Below are 20,560 nucleotides of genomic sequence, written 5' to 3' on the forward strand. Positions count from 1 at the left end.
TACAAGCTGGCATAGTTGATAATGTTTATAGTGTCGCAAGTGATATTTTGAGGGGACAGGGAGAATATTTTTTATGGAAATCATTCCAGATAAAGCATGAAGCCACTTGATGTAAGGAGCTAAACCAAACAAAAGATGCATTTGCCTAATGATAATAAAAAAAAATAAATAGAATCACTTCAAAACAAAGTTGTATTTTAATAAGTACAGAGGCAATCAAACGTAAAGCTGAAATATTAGCATAGAAATGATGAACCTAATTATCCATGCCAGACAAGGAACACAATCCATGTACAACTTAATACTCTGATATGATGGAGAAGCCTTTCACCCTGAGTTTGATCTATTATACTATGACGCGTACCATCATTTGGGAAAGTGCTGACCAGAAAAGAACCATCACCTCAACCAAGGACACTTAACTATCTTCATTATCTGTAAGTTATCAGACAAATCAAGCTTGAAAGAGACTCCACTGCCAGCATTAAATCACCTGGACTCCAAAAAGGCTTGCCAAAACAAACTCATTCAAGGAAAGGTTTATAAGACTGGCTGAAAAAAAACGAAAAAAAAAAGTCTGTTACTAAAACTTGTAAATTATTTTGGTGTGATTATAATTTATCCAATACATCACAGATCCTTCCACTCAGTGGATAAAGTACTTTGCAAAATAATTTTAAAGCCTGCATGAATCAAACGGGAAAGTAAAAAGGCATATTATTTTTGCTCTTACACCAGTTGCAATGTAAGACAAAACTAATCACAAACATTTGGTAGCCATTACAGAGCTAAAAAGTTCAAGATAACCAATGATAAAAATAAGTTCTTGTATTCTTGCATTAACAATATGCAATTATATTGTCCCCTGGGGTCGATTAAAAAATATACCAACAATACAATGGCATCAAACAGTTCAAACTTCATAAGTCAAGAAAACAAATTATCTTCAACAAATCAAAGTCACAGATCTGACTCTTATCCTCCAGAACAAAAATCTGACCTTTAATAAAAAAAAAAAAAAAAAAAAATCTGTCTTAGCGACTGCTGATGGTGAAGCCTCTTTTTCTGAGTTTGGGTTTCTGTACCATCACTTAGAAAGTGCCAACCAGAAAAGAACCATGATATCACCCTCTACCAAGGATACTTAACTACCTTCATTATCTGTCAGTTGTCAGACAAATCGAACCTGAAAGAGACCCCATCACCAGCATTAAATCAGCTGACAAAAAAGGCCGGCTGACAAAAACGCTTTTCTTCTAAAACTTGTATATTTTTGTACTTCCCATAACAGAGGGATTAAAAAAAATCAACTTGGTAAACAATAGTTAATAGCCAGAAAATAAACTCCAGCAAGGGAAATAACTTTTATTTTACATTAAAGAATAAAATTTGTCTTCTTTACAACTAAAATTTCCTTTCTTTTTCTGTATAAACTGTTTTTATTTGTATAATATAAAAGTCTGTGTGTGTGCAGAATGGTTTCTACCAAACTACTGTCAATTTTTGGTTTATAAACTTGATATTTGAGGTATCTGAATCTCGAGAACAAAATCAATTTGATTTTTAGCCAGAAAAGTGATGCTAAGAGGTAAAATTGATATAATTAAATGAATGATTTTATGCTACAAAACAGGTGCTATCAAGAATTGTGCATGTCAACATACTTAAAGGAATAAATGGTAAGATGGTCAACATCTTGAAATTTGGAAGATAGACTTTTGTCATTTATTTGTTATATGCTCTATAATTACATTGGGCTTCATAAATTAAAGGATTGGTATAAATAAAAGGTGAAATAATTGAAGAAACATATTTCTACACACACACACACACACACACAACCTCTTTTGGCAATTTCAAATATTTCTCATATGTTATATCTCCCCCTCTTTTGGAAATAGGCTATGATTATGAATATCTCCAGTATCAAATAATCCTTGTACACTGTGTAATTTACTTTATGTATGAACACCAAAGAGGGGGGGGGGTACAACATATAAGACATATATGGAATCAAGTCTCCCTTTACTGTTATTTCAGATCATTTGAAACCATAGTAGCAAGTTTTAGTCTCCCCTCCATCAAGGCTAGAGGTTTTGGGAAATATCAGATATTTTGTAATATGCAAATCTAGGAAAACAAATGACAATGATTGAAATATTTTATAGCTGTAAAAAAGTGCCAAAAATAAACTCTCGATAATGAATGATCCTCTTAAAGGCAAATGTCACATAGCCCACTACACAATTCAGGTCATTACCTTGCCAACAAGCCTTTATTTGTTAAATTCTGATCAATAGTTGCAGAGATTTGGAACTTATAAAATTGTCAAAAAAAGATGGTATATCTCTATATATATATTAGTGGCCTGGCAAGACTACAGGAGAGAACAGAAGCAGCAAAACTGAAGCTGGTCTGCTAGGACTCTATATATACAAATGTAGACAAATTTGGAGATATTTTATTGGTTTGAAAATATAAGTTCTTTTTTACCAATTGTTATAGAATTTTAACCATAGAATAGTATTATAATCTTTAAAAAGCCTGCAAATTTTCATGTAGTTTCGTCCCATAGAACCAAAGATATGAGCACATCAATATTCAATTCTATACTATTTTTTAGATAAAAATTTTCAACTTTTACGGTATCTTTTGTTTATTAGTTAGGTGAAAGTATAGATTAGTTAAGAAGCCTCGTCTCTCCATGTTAAGAACGGTTTTCTAAATAATAAAATTATTTTAACATGCACAAGTACTCTTTTAAATATTTGGTCAATCATTTCTTAACATATCCAAGAAATTGTTTATATTTGGTGTAGAAGTGCACATGAATCCTAATATACTGGATTTTGGACTAGGCTAGTTAGAAATTTCCAAATTGACATTTTAAAGACTTCAAAATCAATTAAAAATTTCTCACAAACATGGTAAACATTGTAGTTGAACATTTTTGTTTTCATTGTCAAAAAAAAAAAACTGCTAGTTTTTTTTTTTGTTTTAATAAAAACAAAAATCTTTTCACTTGGGACTTGGAGAGCAGACCAGAAATGTCTGCACTGCGATGCCGCGACGGTGCTGACATTTCTGGTCTGCTCTCCAAGTCTCAATTGGAAAGATTTTTGTCAAACAGTCAATTAGTACAGACTGTACAGACATTACATGAAAAAATGTTTTCATTTTTTCATGAATTTAAAGTTAGGGTCAATTACATGCCTCCCACCTCAGTGTTACGAATGGGTTTAAGAATTTTCTTCAAATCAGTAAAGTGAATAGACTTTTTCTAAGAAAATTTTTCAACTTTATACTTTTCAGGTGCTAACATTTTTTGGTATGTGTGCAGTTTTGGAAAACAATCTGGTGCTTGTGTAGATTGGTGATCTTTTAAACAAACGCATTTCAGGTGAAAACATTACGTATTTACGTGGCCTGACAAGATTAGTATAAACTCCAAATATTATGAAAATGTTCCAGTAGAAAATGTGCTAGATGTATTTTTAGCAAAAGCATTTTTAATTTGTAGTTTTAAAAACTGAACCCTTAAGTCATACTAAATTGATCGCACAACTTTTTCACATTATAACATACGATAAAACTCTTTCAATTCTTTTTACTTGTAATTATTTTTATAAAGAATTACTTTCCGTATTTTTTTTTTAAATTTATACTAATTTCGACATGACACGCAAGTACGTAATTTTTTCACCTGAAATGCGTTGGTTTAAAAGATGATCAATCCATACAAGCACTGGTTATGTCCAAAAATTCACTACGCAAAGACGCCAGAAGTGAATTTGTTTACCTAAATATGGAATCGAAGTCAATAAAGCATTAAACGAAAAACGCAATCATATGGAACCACTTAGTTTTATGAAACAATAGCAAAAATCACCCCTTCTCAGGTACATGCTATTATAAAAAACCTAGACACCTCTAAAGCATGTGGACCAGATCTCATCCCGGCTGTGCTATTAAAAAAATGCTCTGCCGAGGTTGCTCCAGTTCTGTCCAAACTTTACAATAAATGCCTTAACGAATCTTGTTTTCCCGACTGCTGGAAAACCGCCTCTGTGGTACCAGTCTTCAAGAATTCTGGTGAAAGAACTGACCCACTAAATTATCGCCCCATTAGCCTCCTCCCGCTTTTCGCCAAAATATTTAGTCCTTAGTTAATAAAGCCCTAGTCCAGCACCTAACAGCTGCTAAACTCTTGACTGACAAACAATATGGATTCAGGCAAGCCCGTTCAACAGCAGATATCTTAACTGTAGTTTCTGAACGTATATACCGTTCATTGGATAAAACAGGGGAGGGTAGAGCGGTGGCCCTTGATATATCTAAGGCTTTTGACAGGGTATGGCACGATGGTCTTCTAAGGAAAATTAGATCATATGGAATCACTGGAAGAATTCATAATGTAATTAAATCCTTCTTAAGTAATAGAAAAATCAAAGTTGTCCTCGACGGTCGTACATCCAAACAATATGACATAAATGCAGGAGTGCCTCAGGGGTCTATCCTTGGACCTCTATTGTTCCTGATATTCATAAACGACCTCCCTGATAATATTGTTTCGGAGATGGGTATATTTGCCGATGACACCACTCTCTATAACAGATATGAGGGGAAAACAAATGAACACATATCCAAGAAAATGGCAGAAACACTAGAGGATGACCTCCAATCCGTAGTGGAATGGGGACAAAAATGGTTGGTCCCATTCAATGCTGCTAAGACTAAGCTTGTTTCCTTCAATAACTACAAGAAACCTTCTCTACCACCAATAGCAATGGCCAAGAACACATTGCCTGAAAGTACTTCTTTTAAACTCCTCGGCCTAACGTTTACAGGGAATATGAACTGGAATAGATACATTGAGAGCATTGCCAAGGCTGCTGCAAGGAAGGTTGGCTCCTTCTACCGTGCTAGAAAACTACTTACGCCTGCCAGTATCCTATACCTCTATAAGGCAACCATTCGCCCATGTATGGAGTACTGTTGTCACATCTGGGCTGGTGCATCTGCTGCTTGTCTCTCGCTCCTGGACAGGGTTCAAAAAAGAGTCGCAAACCTGATAGGTCCTGAACTGTCATCTAGGCTTCAACCTCTGTCCCATCGACGAGATGTTGCATCCCTCTGCCTGTTCTACAAATACTTTAATGGTGAATGCTCTGACGAACTGCAAACACTTGTACCTCCCCGACGTAACTACCCCCGACAAGCTACTAAGTCTCATCCCTTTACAGTGGAGATCCCTAGGTGCAAGAAAGCCTTTTACTCCAATAGTTTCTTCCCCAGAACTGCGGGTCTTTGGAACTCCCTTCAGGGATTCTGCTTTCCCAACTGCAATGATATGCAGAAGTTCAAGTGTAATGTTAACAAACATCTTTCTACTCTTCTCCCTTCATAATGACCCCGCTAATTAATTCCCTAATAGTAGCCCCCTGCTTCAAAGTGGCACTGTGCCTTGTTTGGGGTGAAAATTGAATAAAAAAAAAAAAAAATAAAAAAAAAAGAACAAAATAAAAAGCTTATTTTTTACATTTCTATAAATATATTCATATGGAAATATTTTATTTAAAAAAAAAAATTAAGCTTTCATAGTTTACATTTCTACAAAAATTTTCTAAATATTTAAAATATATTCATATGGGAACAATTTAAAATTTCCAAATTTTATCACATAATTTTGTCATAAATAATGTATCATAAAATAAAGTAGCTACCTTTAATAAAATTACGAAAACAAATCTTTTTTTGGTGCTAATGCAGAGAGTGATCCCTGATCCGCGCTATTTTATAAACCGTATTTCCATGTTTAATTAAAGTTTTATATGTTTTTTTTATTCAATTGTAAGGTTAAAGTACAGAATAGCTACAAAACACCCTCCCCATGTTAAGAATGGCTTTTTAAATAATAACATTATTTCAGTACGGATCACTCTCTGCATGAGTACCCTTTTTCTTTTAATACAAGAAGTGTTAACAAAAACTTTCATACATTATTATGACGAAATTTAATTCATTTTAAGAAAGTTTTGGTATTATTATACAAACACCGTGACAGCGTTAAGGTTAGGGTTAGGGTTTAGGGTTAATTCGCTGTCACGGTGTTTGTATAAATTTACCAAAGTTTTTTTATACAAATGTTTAAGTTTTTTTTATAACACAAAATAAAAAATGTTCATATATTTATGACAAAATTATGTGATAAAACTTGTGAAAAACAAATATTTCAAAAAGACACCATTTAAAGAAATGAAAATAAAGATTCTCATTAGTTTTGTGTGTATGTGAAAAAACTATTTATAGAAATAAAAAAAAAAAATGAAAGTTTGTCGTGTTCAGATTTTCACTTTGTAAATACAAGTGTGCGAATCTTAACTAACGCCGAAAGTTTATTTTTTAAGGTTTCATGATAGCACAAGAAGAGTTAAAACTAAATTAATTTTTTGAAATAAATTATTTTCATATGGTTTTTGTATTTCGTTTCATGTTTACTGACTTCCGTTCCATAAACTGAGTCCACTTCCTGCGTCTTAACTTTGCGCACTGAATTTTTGGATATAACCAGCAATTCTTTGAATTGTCGCCTCTTGTTCCGAATGAAATTCTTCAAAAATAATTCTCCAAACAATGTGCATAAAGTGCCAAAAACTTTTAGCCTCTCAAAAAGATAAAGTTGAAAAAAAAACAAAAACTTCATGTAATGTAATGTCATGTAACTGGGTGGATTTCTATCAGTATTTTGTTTATTTCTGGACGTTTGGGCCATTTATGCTCCGAATATACGGCATGTTCTCTTCAGTCATCTTAATTGTCGGTTTAACTTACCAACTCGAAGCTGTTTTTCGAACCGATTAAAAGCTTTAAAATGTAAGAGGTGAATGTAGTTTACTTGAAGCATTGTATAGTATGTAGTTACATGTAATATGCAGAAAGCAGTACAATGATTCAGTTTGTGTCTTTCCGTTTACTGCCTTCTTTAGCTTTAAAATATGTTAAAACACGCAAAACTTATCCAGGTAAGTAGAAGAGTAACTAATCTTGCATTTGGTAACAGTTATTTGTTATATATTTAATTTTTTTACCCCCTTTTTTTCTCGTTTGTTGATTTCTCTGCTAAAATACCTAGAAATACTAAAAATTAAATGATTAATTCTTCCAATGTTTTCCTTTAAGAAACCAATAAAAACACGTGGACCAAAACAAAATGAACAGCAAATGTTTTTAAAAACAATATTGCAGCAATGCAGCATAGAACCAAAACATTAGCAAGTGAACACTTAAAAATCACAAAAATTAATCCATTACCCTGTTTTAAGTTTCTTTGTCAACGTTTTGATATTTCCATCAAGGTCAGTTTTATCTCTTTTTCGTATTGTTTTCATTATTTCCGATCTCTTTTTACAGATAAATTTCTAAACACGAAAGCGAGTATTTTGTGAATCTTAATATTTCACTACGCATGTTCACTAGACAGTTTCCGGTGTAACTCGTCCCTGATACGCTAACTTCCTGTCACCCATTAAAGAATTTAACTATGGGTGGTCTGCCCTTTAAAGCGTCGAACATGTCTTTTCTTCAATCACAAATTCTGCCTTCGTCTCCTTGAGACGGGGTCAGAAGAAATGCCTAATTTTCTAACTCGACATTGGCGACAGTATCGCCATCGCTTTGTCCCTTGGTTAGCTGTCAATTGGGCTCAAAGGTAAAGTGAAGGAGTCGAAAAAAAGGGGGGGGGGATAAATTTATATGAGTAAAATTAAAAACAAACTTCATGTATTTTTTTGTTTTTGAAGTTTGTTTAACTTTTAGGTTATTTTAAAGCGGTTGGTTCTCTCTTGTCAAATGACTGTCAAATTTTATCGACTAGTTTTGTCTTATTTTTCGAGCGGTGACGGCAAAATAATCCATCGTATTAATTTTTTTGCGGATTTCTTGTTTTTATTTTGCAAATATTAAAAACGTACATTTTCTTAGCCCTACCTCTAACCCTAAGTCCGGGTGGCAACTTGTACGATAAAACATTGTTTGAATTAAGTTGTTGATTAAAATCTGTTTTTTTTTTTCCGCAAAAATCAAAAAACAATTTGTAAAATAATCAGCAGAAAGTAACTTATCTTGCCTTTGATAAAATTTATTTGTTATATATTTGTTTTTTGACAACTTTTTCGAATCTATGTGTACAGTAATACAAACCCCAAAGGGTAAATATCCAGATACGCTACTACAGAACACCGACCACTCTAATTTGCTTTTTTATAGGTAATTGAGGTCGCTGACAACGAATTTGATAGTCAAACTTGGGGCAAATTTACCGTTTGCATGGTATTAACCCCCGAACCCACGAATAACTTTCCACCATTTTGCAGCTTCCGTTTACGCTACGCGCGTGCGCTGCAGCATGAATGACGGCTTGCTTCACCTAGAAAACTGCCTTCTCACATGGCGTACCAAAAACTTACGGACTGACATTTTTTTTAATGACTTACAGTTAAAGAAAAGTACAACAAATTGGACTTTTTTTTTTTTTTGTCTCGCGTAGTTTTTAATGTGGTTTACAAAAACATAAGCACCAAACATCTTTGTTTTTCATTCTTTTTTGCGGGAGGGGGATTCAATTATAGAACTTATGTGGCTTAATAGGTGCTTTTGCAGTTTAGTTAAACATTTTTCAACGCACCGACATACCAATTAGAACACCATTTAACATTTTCCGAAGATTTTACTGTGTACATTGGGGGCATGAGCGGGGGGGGGGGATGTGATGTTGGGGCGCGCGCGCCCCAACATCACATCCCCCCCCCCGCTCATGCCCCCAATGTACACAGTAAAATCTTCGGAAAATGTTAAATGGTGTTCTAATTGGTATGTCGGTGCGTTACTTTTTGAAATTTTGAAAATTCTATGTTCCAGGTAAAAAAAAAAAAAAAAAAAAAAAAAAAGATAAATTAACCCCCCCCCTCCTACTCCAACTTGGAGTGCTTTCCTTTTCTTGTTTTATTTCTTTTTCAGCTAATTTTAAATTTTCCACCCAAAAAGTGCTATAATGTATTTTTGAAAATTAGAAAATTCTATGTCCTGGAAAAAAAAAATCCCCTCACCCCCAACGTAGTTTGCTTGGTGAAGCCGTCGTTTATGCTACAGCGTGCATGCGCGTAGCATAAACGGAAGCTGCAAAATGGTGGACAGTAGTTCGTGGGTTCAGGGGTTAATACTATGCAAACGGTAAATTTGCCCCAAGTTTGACTATCAGATTCGTTGTCAGCGACCTCAATTACCTATAAAAAAACAAATTAGAGTGGTCGGCGTTTTGTAGTAGCGTATCTGGATATTTACCCAAATAAGTATTTGGGGAAAAATATTCTATAAAAATCAGACAACAAATTAATACAGTGGATTAATTTGCTTTGTCACCGCTTGGAAAATCAAACAAAACTAGTCTAACTTTTGAAATTGTCATTAATAAATCGTTTGTTAAATGGGATGACTCCCAAACAACCTATTTTTACTTAAACCATAATTTTGTTAAAAAGGAAAAAAAAAAAAAAAAAAAAAAAGCAATAATAACTTTGGTGCTAGACACCCCTAACACGAAACTGCAAATAAAATATAAAAAACTCGTAATTTCTCTTTTAAAAGTGAGTTGTTTATTTTCTTTATGGATTATACTTCAAAAATAAACTATTAAAGTTGTTTTAAAAGTAATAGAAATATTTTTTTTTATTTTTTAAAAACAGTAATGAATTTTACGAACTCAATATTTTTCAATTTTTAAACTTTAAAAATCTATCAAAATTTGTCTATTGATTCTATTTTTACGATATTTTCAGGGTCAATGTGAAATTTTATGCTCTTTCCAATAAACCGAATATAATATTTTAGACAAACGTTTTTTTTAGTTCACGCCCCCCCCTATTTTCAAGTGTCTATTAAAAAGTAAATAATTAATTTACTCACCAAAGTTCTATATATCACAAATTGAAGAGAAAAGGTCAATAAATAATATATTCAAATTTAAAACAAAAAAAGTAGTGTTTTTTTAGAAATTTACCTGTAAAGTTCGAAGTTTAAAACCTTTTTTTAACCACATTGTTTGTTTTTTCTTTTCTTTGTTTTTTTAATGAAACCTTGGTCCTTGCTCCTTTAATTGAAAAAGAAATTAGGGCTTGAATTACATTGTTCGAGTAGTTATAAGCTTGGAAAGACAGGAGGTCGAATAATTCACGCCTCCCATTTTGAAATGTCTATTAAAAGGTAAATAATTAATTTACTCACCAAAGTGTTATATATCACAAATTGAAGAGAAAAAGTCAATAAATAATATATTCAAATTTAAAACAAAAAAAAGTAGTGTTTTTTAGAAATTTACCTGTAAAGTCCGAAGTTTAAAACCTTTAAAAAAAAAACACGTTTGTTTTTTTTTGTTTTTTTAAATGAAACCTTGGTCCTTGCTCCTTTAATTGAAAAAAAAATTAGAGCTTGAATTACATTTTTCGAGGAGTTATAAGCTTAGAAAAATGGCGTGGAATTATTCACTATTTTTCATGAAATTTCTGACACACCCAGCAACCCAGCAATCCAGCATTACTAATGCGTTGCAGCGAGTGAGTGACTGCCGCGCTATTTTTTTTAAATCCTATTTCTACGTTTAAATAAAGTTTTATGATATGTTTTTTCTTTTATTTAATTGTAAGGTTAAAGTACAGAATAGGTACAAAACACCCTCCTCTCCCCACCCATGTTAAGAATGGCTTTTTAAATAACAATGTTATTATTTCAGCACGGATCACTCTCTGCATGAGTACCATAACTTTAAAACATGAAGTTTCATCGTACACCTGAAATGATGAAATTAAAAGCTGTACCGAAAAAATATAGTTGCCATCTTTGTAAACAAGTCGAAACGAAACTAAGGGCACATAACTCTTAATAATTTTAAGTAAAGGACGAAATTTTCATTTATTTATTTATTTATTATTAAAATAAAGTTTAAACGTTTTTTTTAGTGTATGTGCGAAAATTTTGTAACCAACAACGACAAAAAGGGGGGGGGGCAAAATAATGGCTTTCTTTGCTTAAAAAAAAGAAAAAAGTTTCTGTCTTTATCTAGAAAAGTATAAACTTGAAGTATCTCTTTCATCTCCGTTCTGGACTTGTTTATAAAGATGGCAACTATATTTTTCAGCCTAGTTTTCATTTGAGCGTTTCATGTGTACAATGCAATTTGCTATCGGTGTTTTTAATGTTAGTGTTTTCACTAAACCACAGTTTAACTAAAAATAAGTTGTTCAGAAGTAATCTTCAAGTCCAACGTAAACAAGTTCTTGATGAGTCGTTCCCCTTAAGTAATCCAATTTACCAAATTTCCACTACTAACGATTACTACGATATTGTCCCATTGACTACTGTATACTCATTAACCTGTATCTTTGAGTGGCCTCTGGGCCTTGATAAGTGGTGACTCCTTTGTAAAAAAACAAAAAGAAAAAAAAAACTAATGACGAAACCTATTTTATGCTAAATAATTTGGATGACTATACTTGGATGTCTTCAAGTCCAACATATACAAATTCTTGAATCGCCCCCTTAAGTAAAACACTTTATCAAATCTCCAATACTAACGATTACTACAATACTATCCCATTGATTACTGTACACGCAATAACCCCTTATCCTCGAGTGGCTTCCAGGCCTTGATAAGAGGTGACCTCCATGTAAAAAAAAAAAAAAAAAAATTAGGAATTAAGTACTTTATTATTATTACAAGGGTCGTTCCAATAGTAATGTCTCCTATTTTTTATTCCGCCTGAAGGGATTGTAAATTGCATTGTTATGATAACTGAACATATGCATTCATAACCTGAAATTTTCATCTCTTTGTTTCAGATATTGATGATGTGAGACTTTAGGAAAGCAACCCCTGTCATGGACGTGTGTCAGAAGAAGAGAGGTGTCATTGAATTCCTCCATGCAGAAAGTGTACATTTTTAATATATGCAAAATAAAAACAAGAACCTTTACGAAGCCGATGCAGCTGATGTCAGCAGAGATGGATTTGTCGATTTCAGAGTGGCGATAAAAATGTAAGTGAGAAAGCAAGCTTTAGACACCCATGCACAGCCACCACCCTAGAAAACACTATGTGCCTCGACCAACCTGTCCATGCTGATCGGCGGATCATGGTGAATGAAATTTGTGTAGAGTTGAATGTTGGTGTCAGTGCACTGGTAACGATTTTGTCATGCATAAAATACAACAAACTATATGCTAATTGGGCTTCACAAATGTTCACATATGCTAATTGGGCTTCACAGATGTTCACATATGCTAATTGGGCTTCACAGATGTTCACATTGGACCAAAAGGACCATTTCCAGGATGTCAGGATTTGTTGAATCAGTATGAAGCCAGATGTAATGGATTCTTGGACTGCATCATCACTGGTGACGAGACGTGGTGTCACCACTACGAGTCGGAGTTCAAATGGCAGTTGATAGAATGACACCACTCACACTTCCCAGCAAAGAAGAACTTCAAGATGCAGATGTCTGCAGGCAAAATGATATGTGCTGTCTTCTGGGACAGGAAAGGCATCATCCTCCTAAATTCTTTGGAACCAAGGTCGACTGTCAACTCTCAACATTATGTTGAAATGTGGACAAAGCTGAATGCTTGAATTGCTTGTGTAAGGCTAGAGAAAAGAGAAACATTCCATTTGCAACATGACAAAACCAGGCCATACACAAGTTTGAAAACCACAGAATATGTGACAAGGTTTAACTGGATGGTGCTGTGTGCATGAAACGGCACTAACCCTATCTGGGTTTAAGCGGCTTCCTCTGAAGGAGGATATTCCATGCGAGTATGAAATTCACAAGTGGTCTCCAGTCGCATGTATATCCCCATTAGGGAAGATGATGATGTTATATTTTAGCAACTCTTGCAGGGAGGTGTTGATGTCCTCCTACATACAGCGCCTGGAATTCCCAAATTGCTCACCCATTTTAGTAATGACCAAGATTAACGTTGCTTAACTTTAGTGATCTGATGGGAACTGGTGTGTCAACATGATTATGCTGGATGGTGCTGTCTTACCCACTGTATAGTCTTGACCTGGCCATTTCAGAATTCCACTTGTTCAGACCTCTGAAGAATGCATTACGTGGGTAGCATTTCCCTGATGACAATGCCATAATCGCAGCCATAAAAAAAATGGACCACCTCGGCAGGCACTGACCTTTAGAACCGAAGCATCAAGACTCTCGTTCATTCCTGGCAAAAGTGCAAAAGAGAATGATGATGACTATGTAGAAAAATAAATTTTGAAGCAAAAAACGTCACTCGTTTTAATGGTACCGCTCCTGTCTTTGTAACTTTTCAAATTTTTTAGTAAAACATAGGAGGCATTACTTTTGGAATGACCATCATATATTTGATAAAAGTCCAGAATAGTTTACTACAGAGAACTCATGAACAAAAAATAAAAACAACAAATAATTTTAAACAAATGCAATAGAATTGAATTCTCTACCGACCTGTATATTTTTAACATGTCGAAACTGTAAGATCTTTTTATTTCAGAATGAGTGCATCTGAGATAGGTGCATTTGCTGATGACATGTCTCTATATTCTAAAGTTATACACCATCCAGTATGAGTATGCAATTCCTACAGCTATGTAACTAGAAAATGGAGCTATTAAACCTGACAGTGATACGGGATAAGAAGGAGAAAGAAGCTACCTTAGAAGTTAGAGCCTTCAATGATGTTGTGTTAAAAAGAGCTGAGAGGGAAAAGATAACAAAATACCAAGGTCTTATGTACAACATGAAAAGAAACTGGAATCTTAGGAAGATTTTTATCATTCCAGTAATTATAGGAACCACCGAACTCATGAAAAAGAATTTTTAAAATTACCGGCCAAATATACTCGATGAACCAAGTACAGTGAAACCACTGTCATTAATTTTTCCCACTCTTTATCTGTGCCTAAATCAAAGCGTAGATTCCATGAGCAAAGCTTCTTTCTTAGAAGTGCACGCCTGTGGAACGCTCTTCCGTTTGCCTGTTTCCCACCTGACTACAACTTTGATGTCTTCAAGTTCCTCATAAACCGCTCCCTTAAGTAAGACACTTTATCAAATCTCCATTACTAACGATTACTACAATATTATCCCATTGATTACTGTACACGCAATAATCCTTATCCTCGAGTGGCTTCCGCGCCTTGATAAGTGGTGACCTCCATGTAAAAAAAAAAAAAAGTGAAGATACATATAATTGTATTTAAAGGGACAGTTAGAATCTTACAAAGATCTATTGGTTGGAATGTCTAAGATAGTATGTTATTGTCTGATATCCGGTAGAATGCTCCATCCCCAGCTAAGATAAAATGATGAAAATGATAAGAAATACACACATCTAGGGCAAGATAATGATCTCCAGTCGGTAATGGAATGTGTAGAAAAATAGATGGTCACATTAAATGTTAGCAAAACTGTTTTACTATAACAGTTATTTTAGTGGATATTGTTGCAATATTTGTTTTATATAAAGGAGGGAATGATTAAAAAAAAAATTGGAAGGTTCTTCTTATAGACACTGCCGATAGGAACTAACTAATCATATTGAGCCACGTTCTGCTAGCATTCAACCAGAAACTGGAATTGCTCCATAAAAATATTGGTGCATAATTTTTCCGGTCCACAGAAGATAGATCTTTGCTCTTTGTCTGCAAACTTTTAAAGTTCAAGACTTATACAGATTAGCTACCCATCAGAGACTTTTTCATCTCCAGAACTTGGATGTCTTCAAGTCCAACATATACAAATTCCTGATGAACCGCCCCCTTAAGTAAGACACTTTATCAAATCTCCAATACTAACGATTACTACAATACTATCCCATTGATTACTGTACACACAATAACCCTTATCCCCGAGTGGCTTCCGGGCCTTGATAAGTGGTGACCTCCATGTAAAAAAAAAAAAAAAACTTATACAGATTAGTTATTCATCAGAAAAACTCGTTTCATCTTCAAGACGTATACGGATTAGTTACCCATCGGAAACTTTTTTTCATCTCCAGAACTTATACAGATCAGCTATCCTGCCGAAAACCCTTCTGAAAGTAAACCTGGCTTTCAATTCAAAAGGCATCATACAGAACATTAAAATTATAGTAAAACATTTATGATGTATATTTACACTTATTTATAAAAAGCGAAAATACAGAAAAATATTTATAGTGTACATACTTGTTACGAAAAATATTTATAGTGTACATACTTGTTACGAAAAATATTTATAGTATACATACTTGTTACAAAAAATATTTATAGTGTACATACTTGTTACGAAAAATATTTATAGTGTACATACTTGTTACGAAAAATATTTATAGTGTACATACTTGTTACGAAAAATATTTATAGTGTACATACTTGTTACGAAAAATATTTATAGTATACATACTTGTTACAAAAAATATTTATAGTGTACGTACTTGTTATGAAAAATATTTATAGTGTACATACTTGTTATGAAAAATATTTATAGTGTACATACTTGTTACGAAAAATATTTATAGTGTACATACTTGTTATGAAAAATATTTATAGTGTACATACTTGTTATGAAAAATATTTATAGTGTACATACTTGTTACGAAAAATATTTATAGTGTACATACTTATGAAAAATATTTATAGTGTGCATACTTGTTACGAAAAATATTTATAGTGTATATACTTGTTACGAAAAATATTTATAGTATACATACTTGTTACGAAAAATATTTATAGTGTATATACTTGTTATAAAAAATATTTATAGTGTACATACTTGTTACGAAAAATATTTATAGTGTACATACTTGTTACAAAAAATATTTATAGTGTACGTACTTGTTACAAAAAATATTTATAGTGTACATACTTGTTATGAAAAATATTTATAGTGTACATACTTGTTACGAAAAATATTTATAGTGTACATACTTGTTATGAAAAATATTTATAGTGTACATACTTGTTACGAAAAATATTTATAGTGTACATACTTGTTACGAAAAATATTTATAGTGTACATACTTGTTACGAAAAATATTTATAGTGTACATACTTGTTACGAAAAATATTTATAGTGTACATACTTATGAAAAATATTTATAGTGTATATACTTGTTACGAAAAATATTTATAGTGTACATACTTGTTACGAAAAATATTTATAGTGTACATACTTGTTCTGAAAAATATTTATAGTGTACATACTTCTTACGAAAAATATTTATAGTGTATATACTTGTTACGAAAAATATTTATAGTGTATATACTTGTTACGAAAAATATTTATAGTGTACATACTTGTTACGAAAAATATTTATAGTATACATACTTGTTACGAAAAATATTTATAGTGAACATACTTGTTACGAAAAATATTTATAGTGTACATACTTGTTATGAAAAATATTTATAGTGTACATACTTGTTATGAAAAATATTTATAGTGTGCATACTTGTTATGAAAAATATTTATAGTGTACATACTTGTTACAAAAAATATTTATAGTGTACATACTTGTTATAAAAAATATTTATAGTGTACATACTTGTTACGAAAAATATTTATAGTATACAAACTTGTTACGAAAAATATTTATAGTGTACATACTTGTTGTGACAAATATTTATAGTGTACATACTTGTTACGAAAAATATTTATAGTGTACATACTTGTGAAAAATATTTATAGTGTACATACTTGTTATGAAAAATATTTATAGTGTGCATACTTGTCACAAAAAATATTTATAGTGTGCATACTTGTTACAAAAAATATTTATAGTATACATACTTGTTACGAAATGAACATGTCATGTTCTAACAATCATGTAAATTGATTAAGTAATTTTTTTAAATTAAGAATTAATTATTTTTGGCAGCCTTTGATAATTTCTTGCTAATGAAGAAACAGATAAAACTCATTAGTCGAATTGAGTTGTCTGTCCTTTAATTTTAATGCATCCTAAAAAAATATGGGCCTACATCTTCATTATCATCTTTTTCTTCAATTTAATCACAATCTTTTTCTTCATCTTCATCATCAATTTTATCTTCTTCATCGTCATCATCATATTTTTATTCTGCTCCATCCAGCTCGTCATAAAATTTGATTTTTTTAAATAAAAAAAAAAAACACTAGGATCAATTCATGTAATTTTTGGAATATGACATCTTTGTTCCATGACGAGTATGTACATCATAAAGATTTTTCTGTATTTTTTTAAAAATAAGTATCATTCTAAAAAAGAACAATGTAAACTATACAACAAAGCATTTGATTCGTTTTAGTAGTTTCACGGCTTTTATTTGTTCATGCAATTACTCTTATGCTGATCTGTTGTTTTCAATAAATCAAATAATAGTCTTTGTATATATATATATATATATATATATATATATATATATATATCTTCTATAATATAAAGCTGAACATCTGTGTCTGGTCACGAATAGGCCACCTTTGTGGCCTTTGGGCCAAGATCAAAGTGTAGTATCTGTTCCGGCAGATACTGCAAGCTTTGACTAGCTATGACTAGCAAAGACCAGATGTGGGGGCAACCCCACATGTCTGACCTTTTACCAGCTCCCATTTCCCACCTCTCGGGAGCTGGTCCCCTTTTCCCCTTCCCCCTCCCTTCACTCCTCACATTAAAAATCGGCCTTGTGCCTAATTTGCTCGGTGGGGGAGCAAATAAATACCATCTGTTCCGACAGATACTGCAAGCAAAGACCATATGTGGGGGAAACCCCACATATAAGACCTTGGTCAATGTAGGGGAAACCCTTTTTTTTATTTTTATTTATTTTTTTTTTATTATATTTTCACCCCAAACAAGGCACATTGCCACTTTGGTGTAGGGGGCTACTATCAGGGGAAACAACTACTGGGGTACTATGTAGGGATTTGGGCAGCAAGATGTTGGTTCACGTTGCACTTGAACTTCTGCATGTCAGTACAGTTGGGGAAGCAGTGACCTGGAATGGAATTCCAAAGTCTAGCAGTTCTGGGGAAGAAACTACCGGAGTAGAAAGATCTTTTACATCTAGGGATCTCTACGGTGTGGGGGTGGGATTTTGCAGCTTGTCGGGTCTGTCGAGGGTGTTCACGTCGTGGGGGCACAAGTGTTTGCAGTTCATCAGAGCATTCACCATTAAAATACTTGTAGAACAGGCAGAGGAATGCAACGTTTCGTCGATGGGACAAAGGCTGAAGCTTAGATGCCAGTTTAGGGCCTATCAGATTTGCAACTCTCTTTTGAACCCTGTCAAGGAGAGAGAGATTAGTAGCCGATGCACCAGCCCAAATATGACAACAATACTCCATACATGGGCGAATGGTTGCCTTATAGAGGTACAGGATACTTTCGGGTGTTAGTAGTTTTCTAGCACGGTAGAGAGAGCCCACCTTCCTTGCAGCGGCCCTGGCAATGCCTTCGATGTAATTGTTCCAACTCATGTTTCCTGTGAACGTTAGGCCAAGGAGCTTGAAAGACGTACTCTCAGATAAAAAGTCGTTGGCCATTGCTATAGGTGGTAGAGAAGGTTTCTTGTAATTATTGAATGAAACCAGTTTAGTCTTGGCGGCATTGAACATGACCATCCATTTTTGTCCCCATTCCACTACTGATTGGATGTCATCCTCTAGTGTTTCTGCCATTACTTTAGATATATGTTCATTTGTTTTCCTGTCATACCTGCTATAGAGCGTGGTGTCATCAGCATATATACCCATCTCAGAGGCAATTTTATCGGGGAGGTCATTTATGAATATCAGGAACAGTAGAGGTCCAAGGATAGATCCCTGGGGCACTTCTGCATTTATATCATATTGTTTAGATGTCTGACCGTCAAGGACAACCTGGATTTTTCTCTTATCTAAGAAGAATTTAATTATGTTAAGTATTCTACCAGTGATACCGTATGATCTAATCTTCCTGAGGAGACCCTCATGCCATACCCTGTCAAAAGCCTTAGATATATCTAGAGCTACCGCTCTGCCTTCTCCCGCTTTGTCCAGTGAATGGTATATGCGTTCAGAGATTACAGTGAGGATGTCTGTTGTGGAACGGGCTTGTCTAAATCCATATTGTTGGTCGGTCAGAAGTTTAGCATCTGTAAGGTGCTGGACTAGAGCATGGTTAATTAAGGTCTCAAATATTTTGGCAAAAAGTGGGAGGAGGCTAATAGGGCGATAATTTAATGGGTCAGTTCTTTCGCCAGAATTCTTAAATACTGGTACCACAGAAGCAGTTTTCCAACAGCCTGGAAAGCAAGATTCATTAAGGCATTTGTTGAAGAGTTTGGAGAGAACTGAAGCTACTTCGGCTGAGCACTTTTTTAATAGCACAGCTGGGATAAGGTCGGGTCCACATGCTTTTGAAGTGTCAAAGTTTTTTATGATAGCATGCACCTGAGCAGGGGTGATTTTTCAGATCGTCTAGCGTGACGTTTGTCCGCATAGGAAATTGGAAGGGTCCAGTGTGGAGCTTGAGGCAAACCGACTGGCAAGCATGTTAGCCTTTTCGGTTGCTGAGCAAACAACCTCGTGTTTGTTGGTTAGTGGGGGAATTGTTGATTTCCCATTGTTTACTACACTGTTGTAGATTTTCCAGAAGTCACAAGTTCCTAGTTTTTGTGCTTCGATGCGTTTTTTAGTGGTTTCCGTAAATTCCCTCTTAGCTATCGCTATTTCTTTCTTAACGTTACTTCTAGCTTCTATGTACTTCTGTCTGTTTGAACTGGACTTATGTCGGTTAAACCTGCGGAATGCATGCTGCCTTTGAGCAATGGCAGTTGTGCAAGTCGAGCTAAGCCGTTGGGGAGAGTGGAGCTTGCTATAGAATTTCCGCATGGGAACATGCGCTTCGATTGCAGTTTTGAACCATTCAGTGGTCTCGTTTGCACACTGTTCAGCAGGAAGAGAAAAAATATTTCCCCATGGGGCGTCTCTGATAAAATCTCTGATGGCTTCCCAGTCAGCCTTTTTATAATATCTCATTGTTTTGAGCACTGGCTCTTCAGTTTTGGGTCTAGAGTTTAGGGCGATTTCAACCATTATCACTGCATGATCAGCGTTCCCAAGTGGGCTGTCGGCTTTCGTTATACAATCATCAGGAACTGTGGTCAAAAACAGATCTAAGAGTGATGCGTGTTGTTCTTCCTGATCAGGGAAATGGGTTGGAAAAGTAACAATTTGCAATAGGGAGTGAGATATAGAGAAGCTGTGAGTTGCGCTGCCCGCTGCATCTGTGTAAGTAGAGAATCCAAGCCAGTTTTTGTGATGGACATTAAAGTCACCAAATACATGTACTTGGGTGCTAGTGTCGAAGGAGAGTGCTGTGTCTATGCTGTCAGATACTTTGTTTATTATGGTGCAGTCTTGGGTCGAGGGAGAGCGGTAGAGAAAGTAAAAGTAGCTAATGTTGTGTTGCATGATTAGTCTAAAGCACATAAAGGCTTGATCATCTGTTTCTAGGTTTGTTTCTCTAG

At 34.1% G+C, this 20,560-nt stretch overlaps 2 protein-coding genes across 2 annotated transcripts in view; one reads left to right on the top strand and one right to left on the bottom strand.

The window, feature by feature from the left end:
• The window catches only part of LOC145296671 (translation initiation factor eIF2B subunit beta-like), a 47,471-nt gene extending 39,974 nt beyond the window's left edge, over positions 1 to 7,497 (bottom strand). The window contains exon 1 of the mRNA XM_080142617.1: positions 7,312 to 7,497. Coding sequence (XP_079998743.1) covers positions 7,312 to 7,388 — 77 coding nt within the window. The 5' untranslated portion in view covers positions 7,389 to 7,497. The remainder of the gene's footprint in view (positions 1 to 7,311) is intronic.
• A 22-nt stretch (positions 7,498 to 7,519) lies between these two features.
• LOC145296673 (SET domain-containing protein 9-like) overlaps positions 7,520 to 20,560 on the top strand; it is a 33,484-nt gene continuing 20,443 nt past the window's right edge. The window contains exon 1 of the mRNA XM_080142618.1: positions 7,520 to 7,708. Coding sequence (XP_079998744.1) covers positions 7,629 to 7,708 — 80 coding nt within the window. The 5' untranslated portion in view covers positions 7,520 to 7,628. The remainder of the gene's footprint in view (positions 7,709 to 20,560) is intronic.

Source organism: Euprymna scolopes, chromosome 17 (genome assembly GCF_053919585.1).
Source record: "Euprymna scolopes isolate OS-2025 chromosome 17, ASM5391958v1, whole genome shotgun sequence".
Lineage (NCBI taxonomy): Eukaryota > Metazoa > Mollusca > Cephalopoda > Sepiida > Sepiolidae > Euprymna > Euprymna scolopes.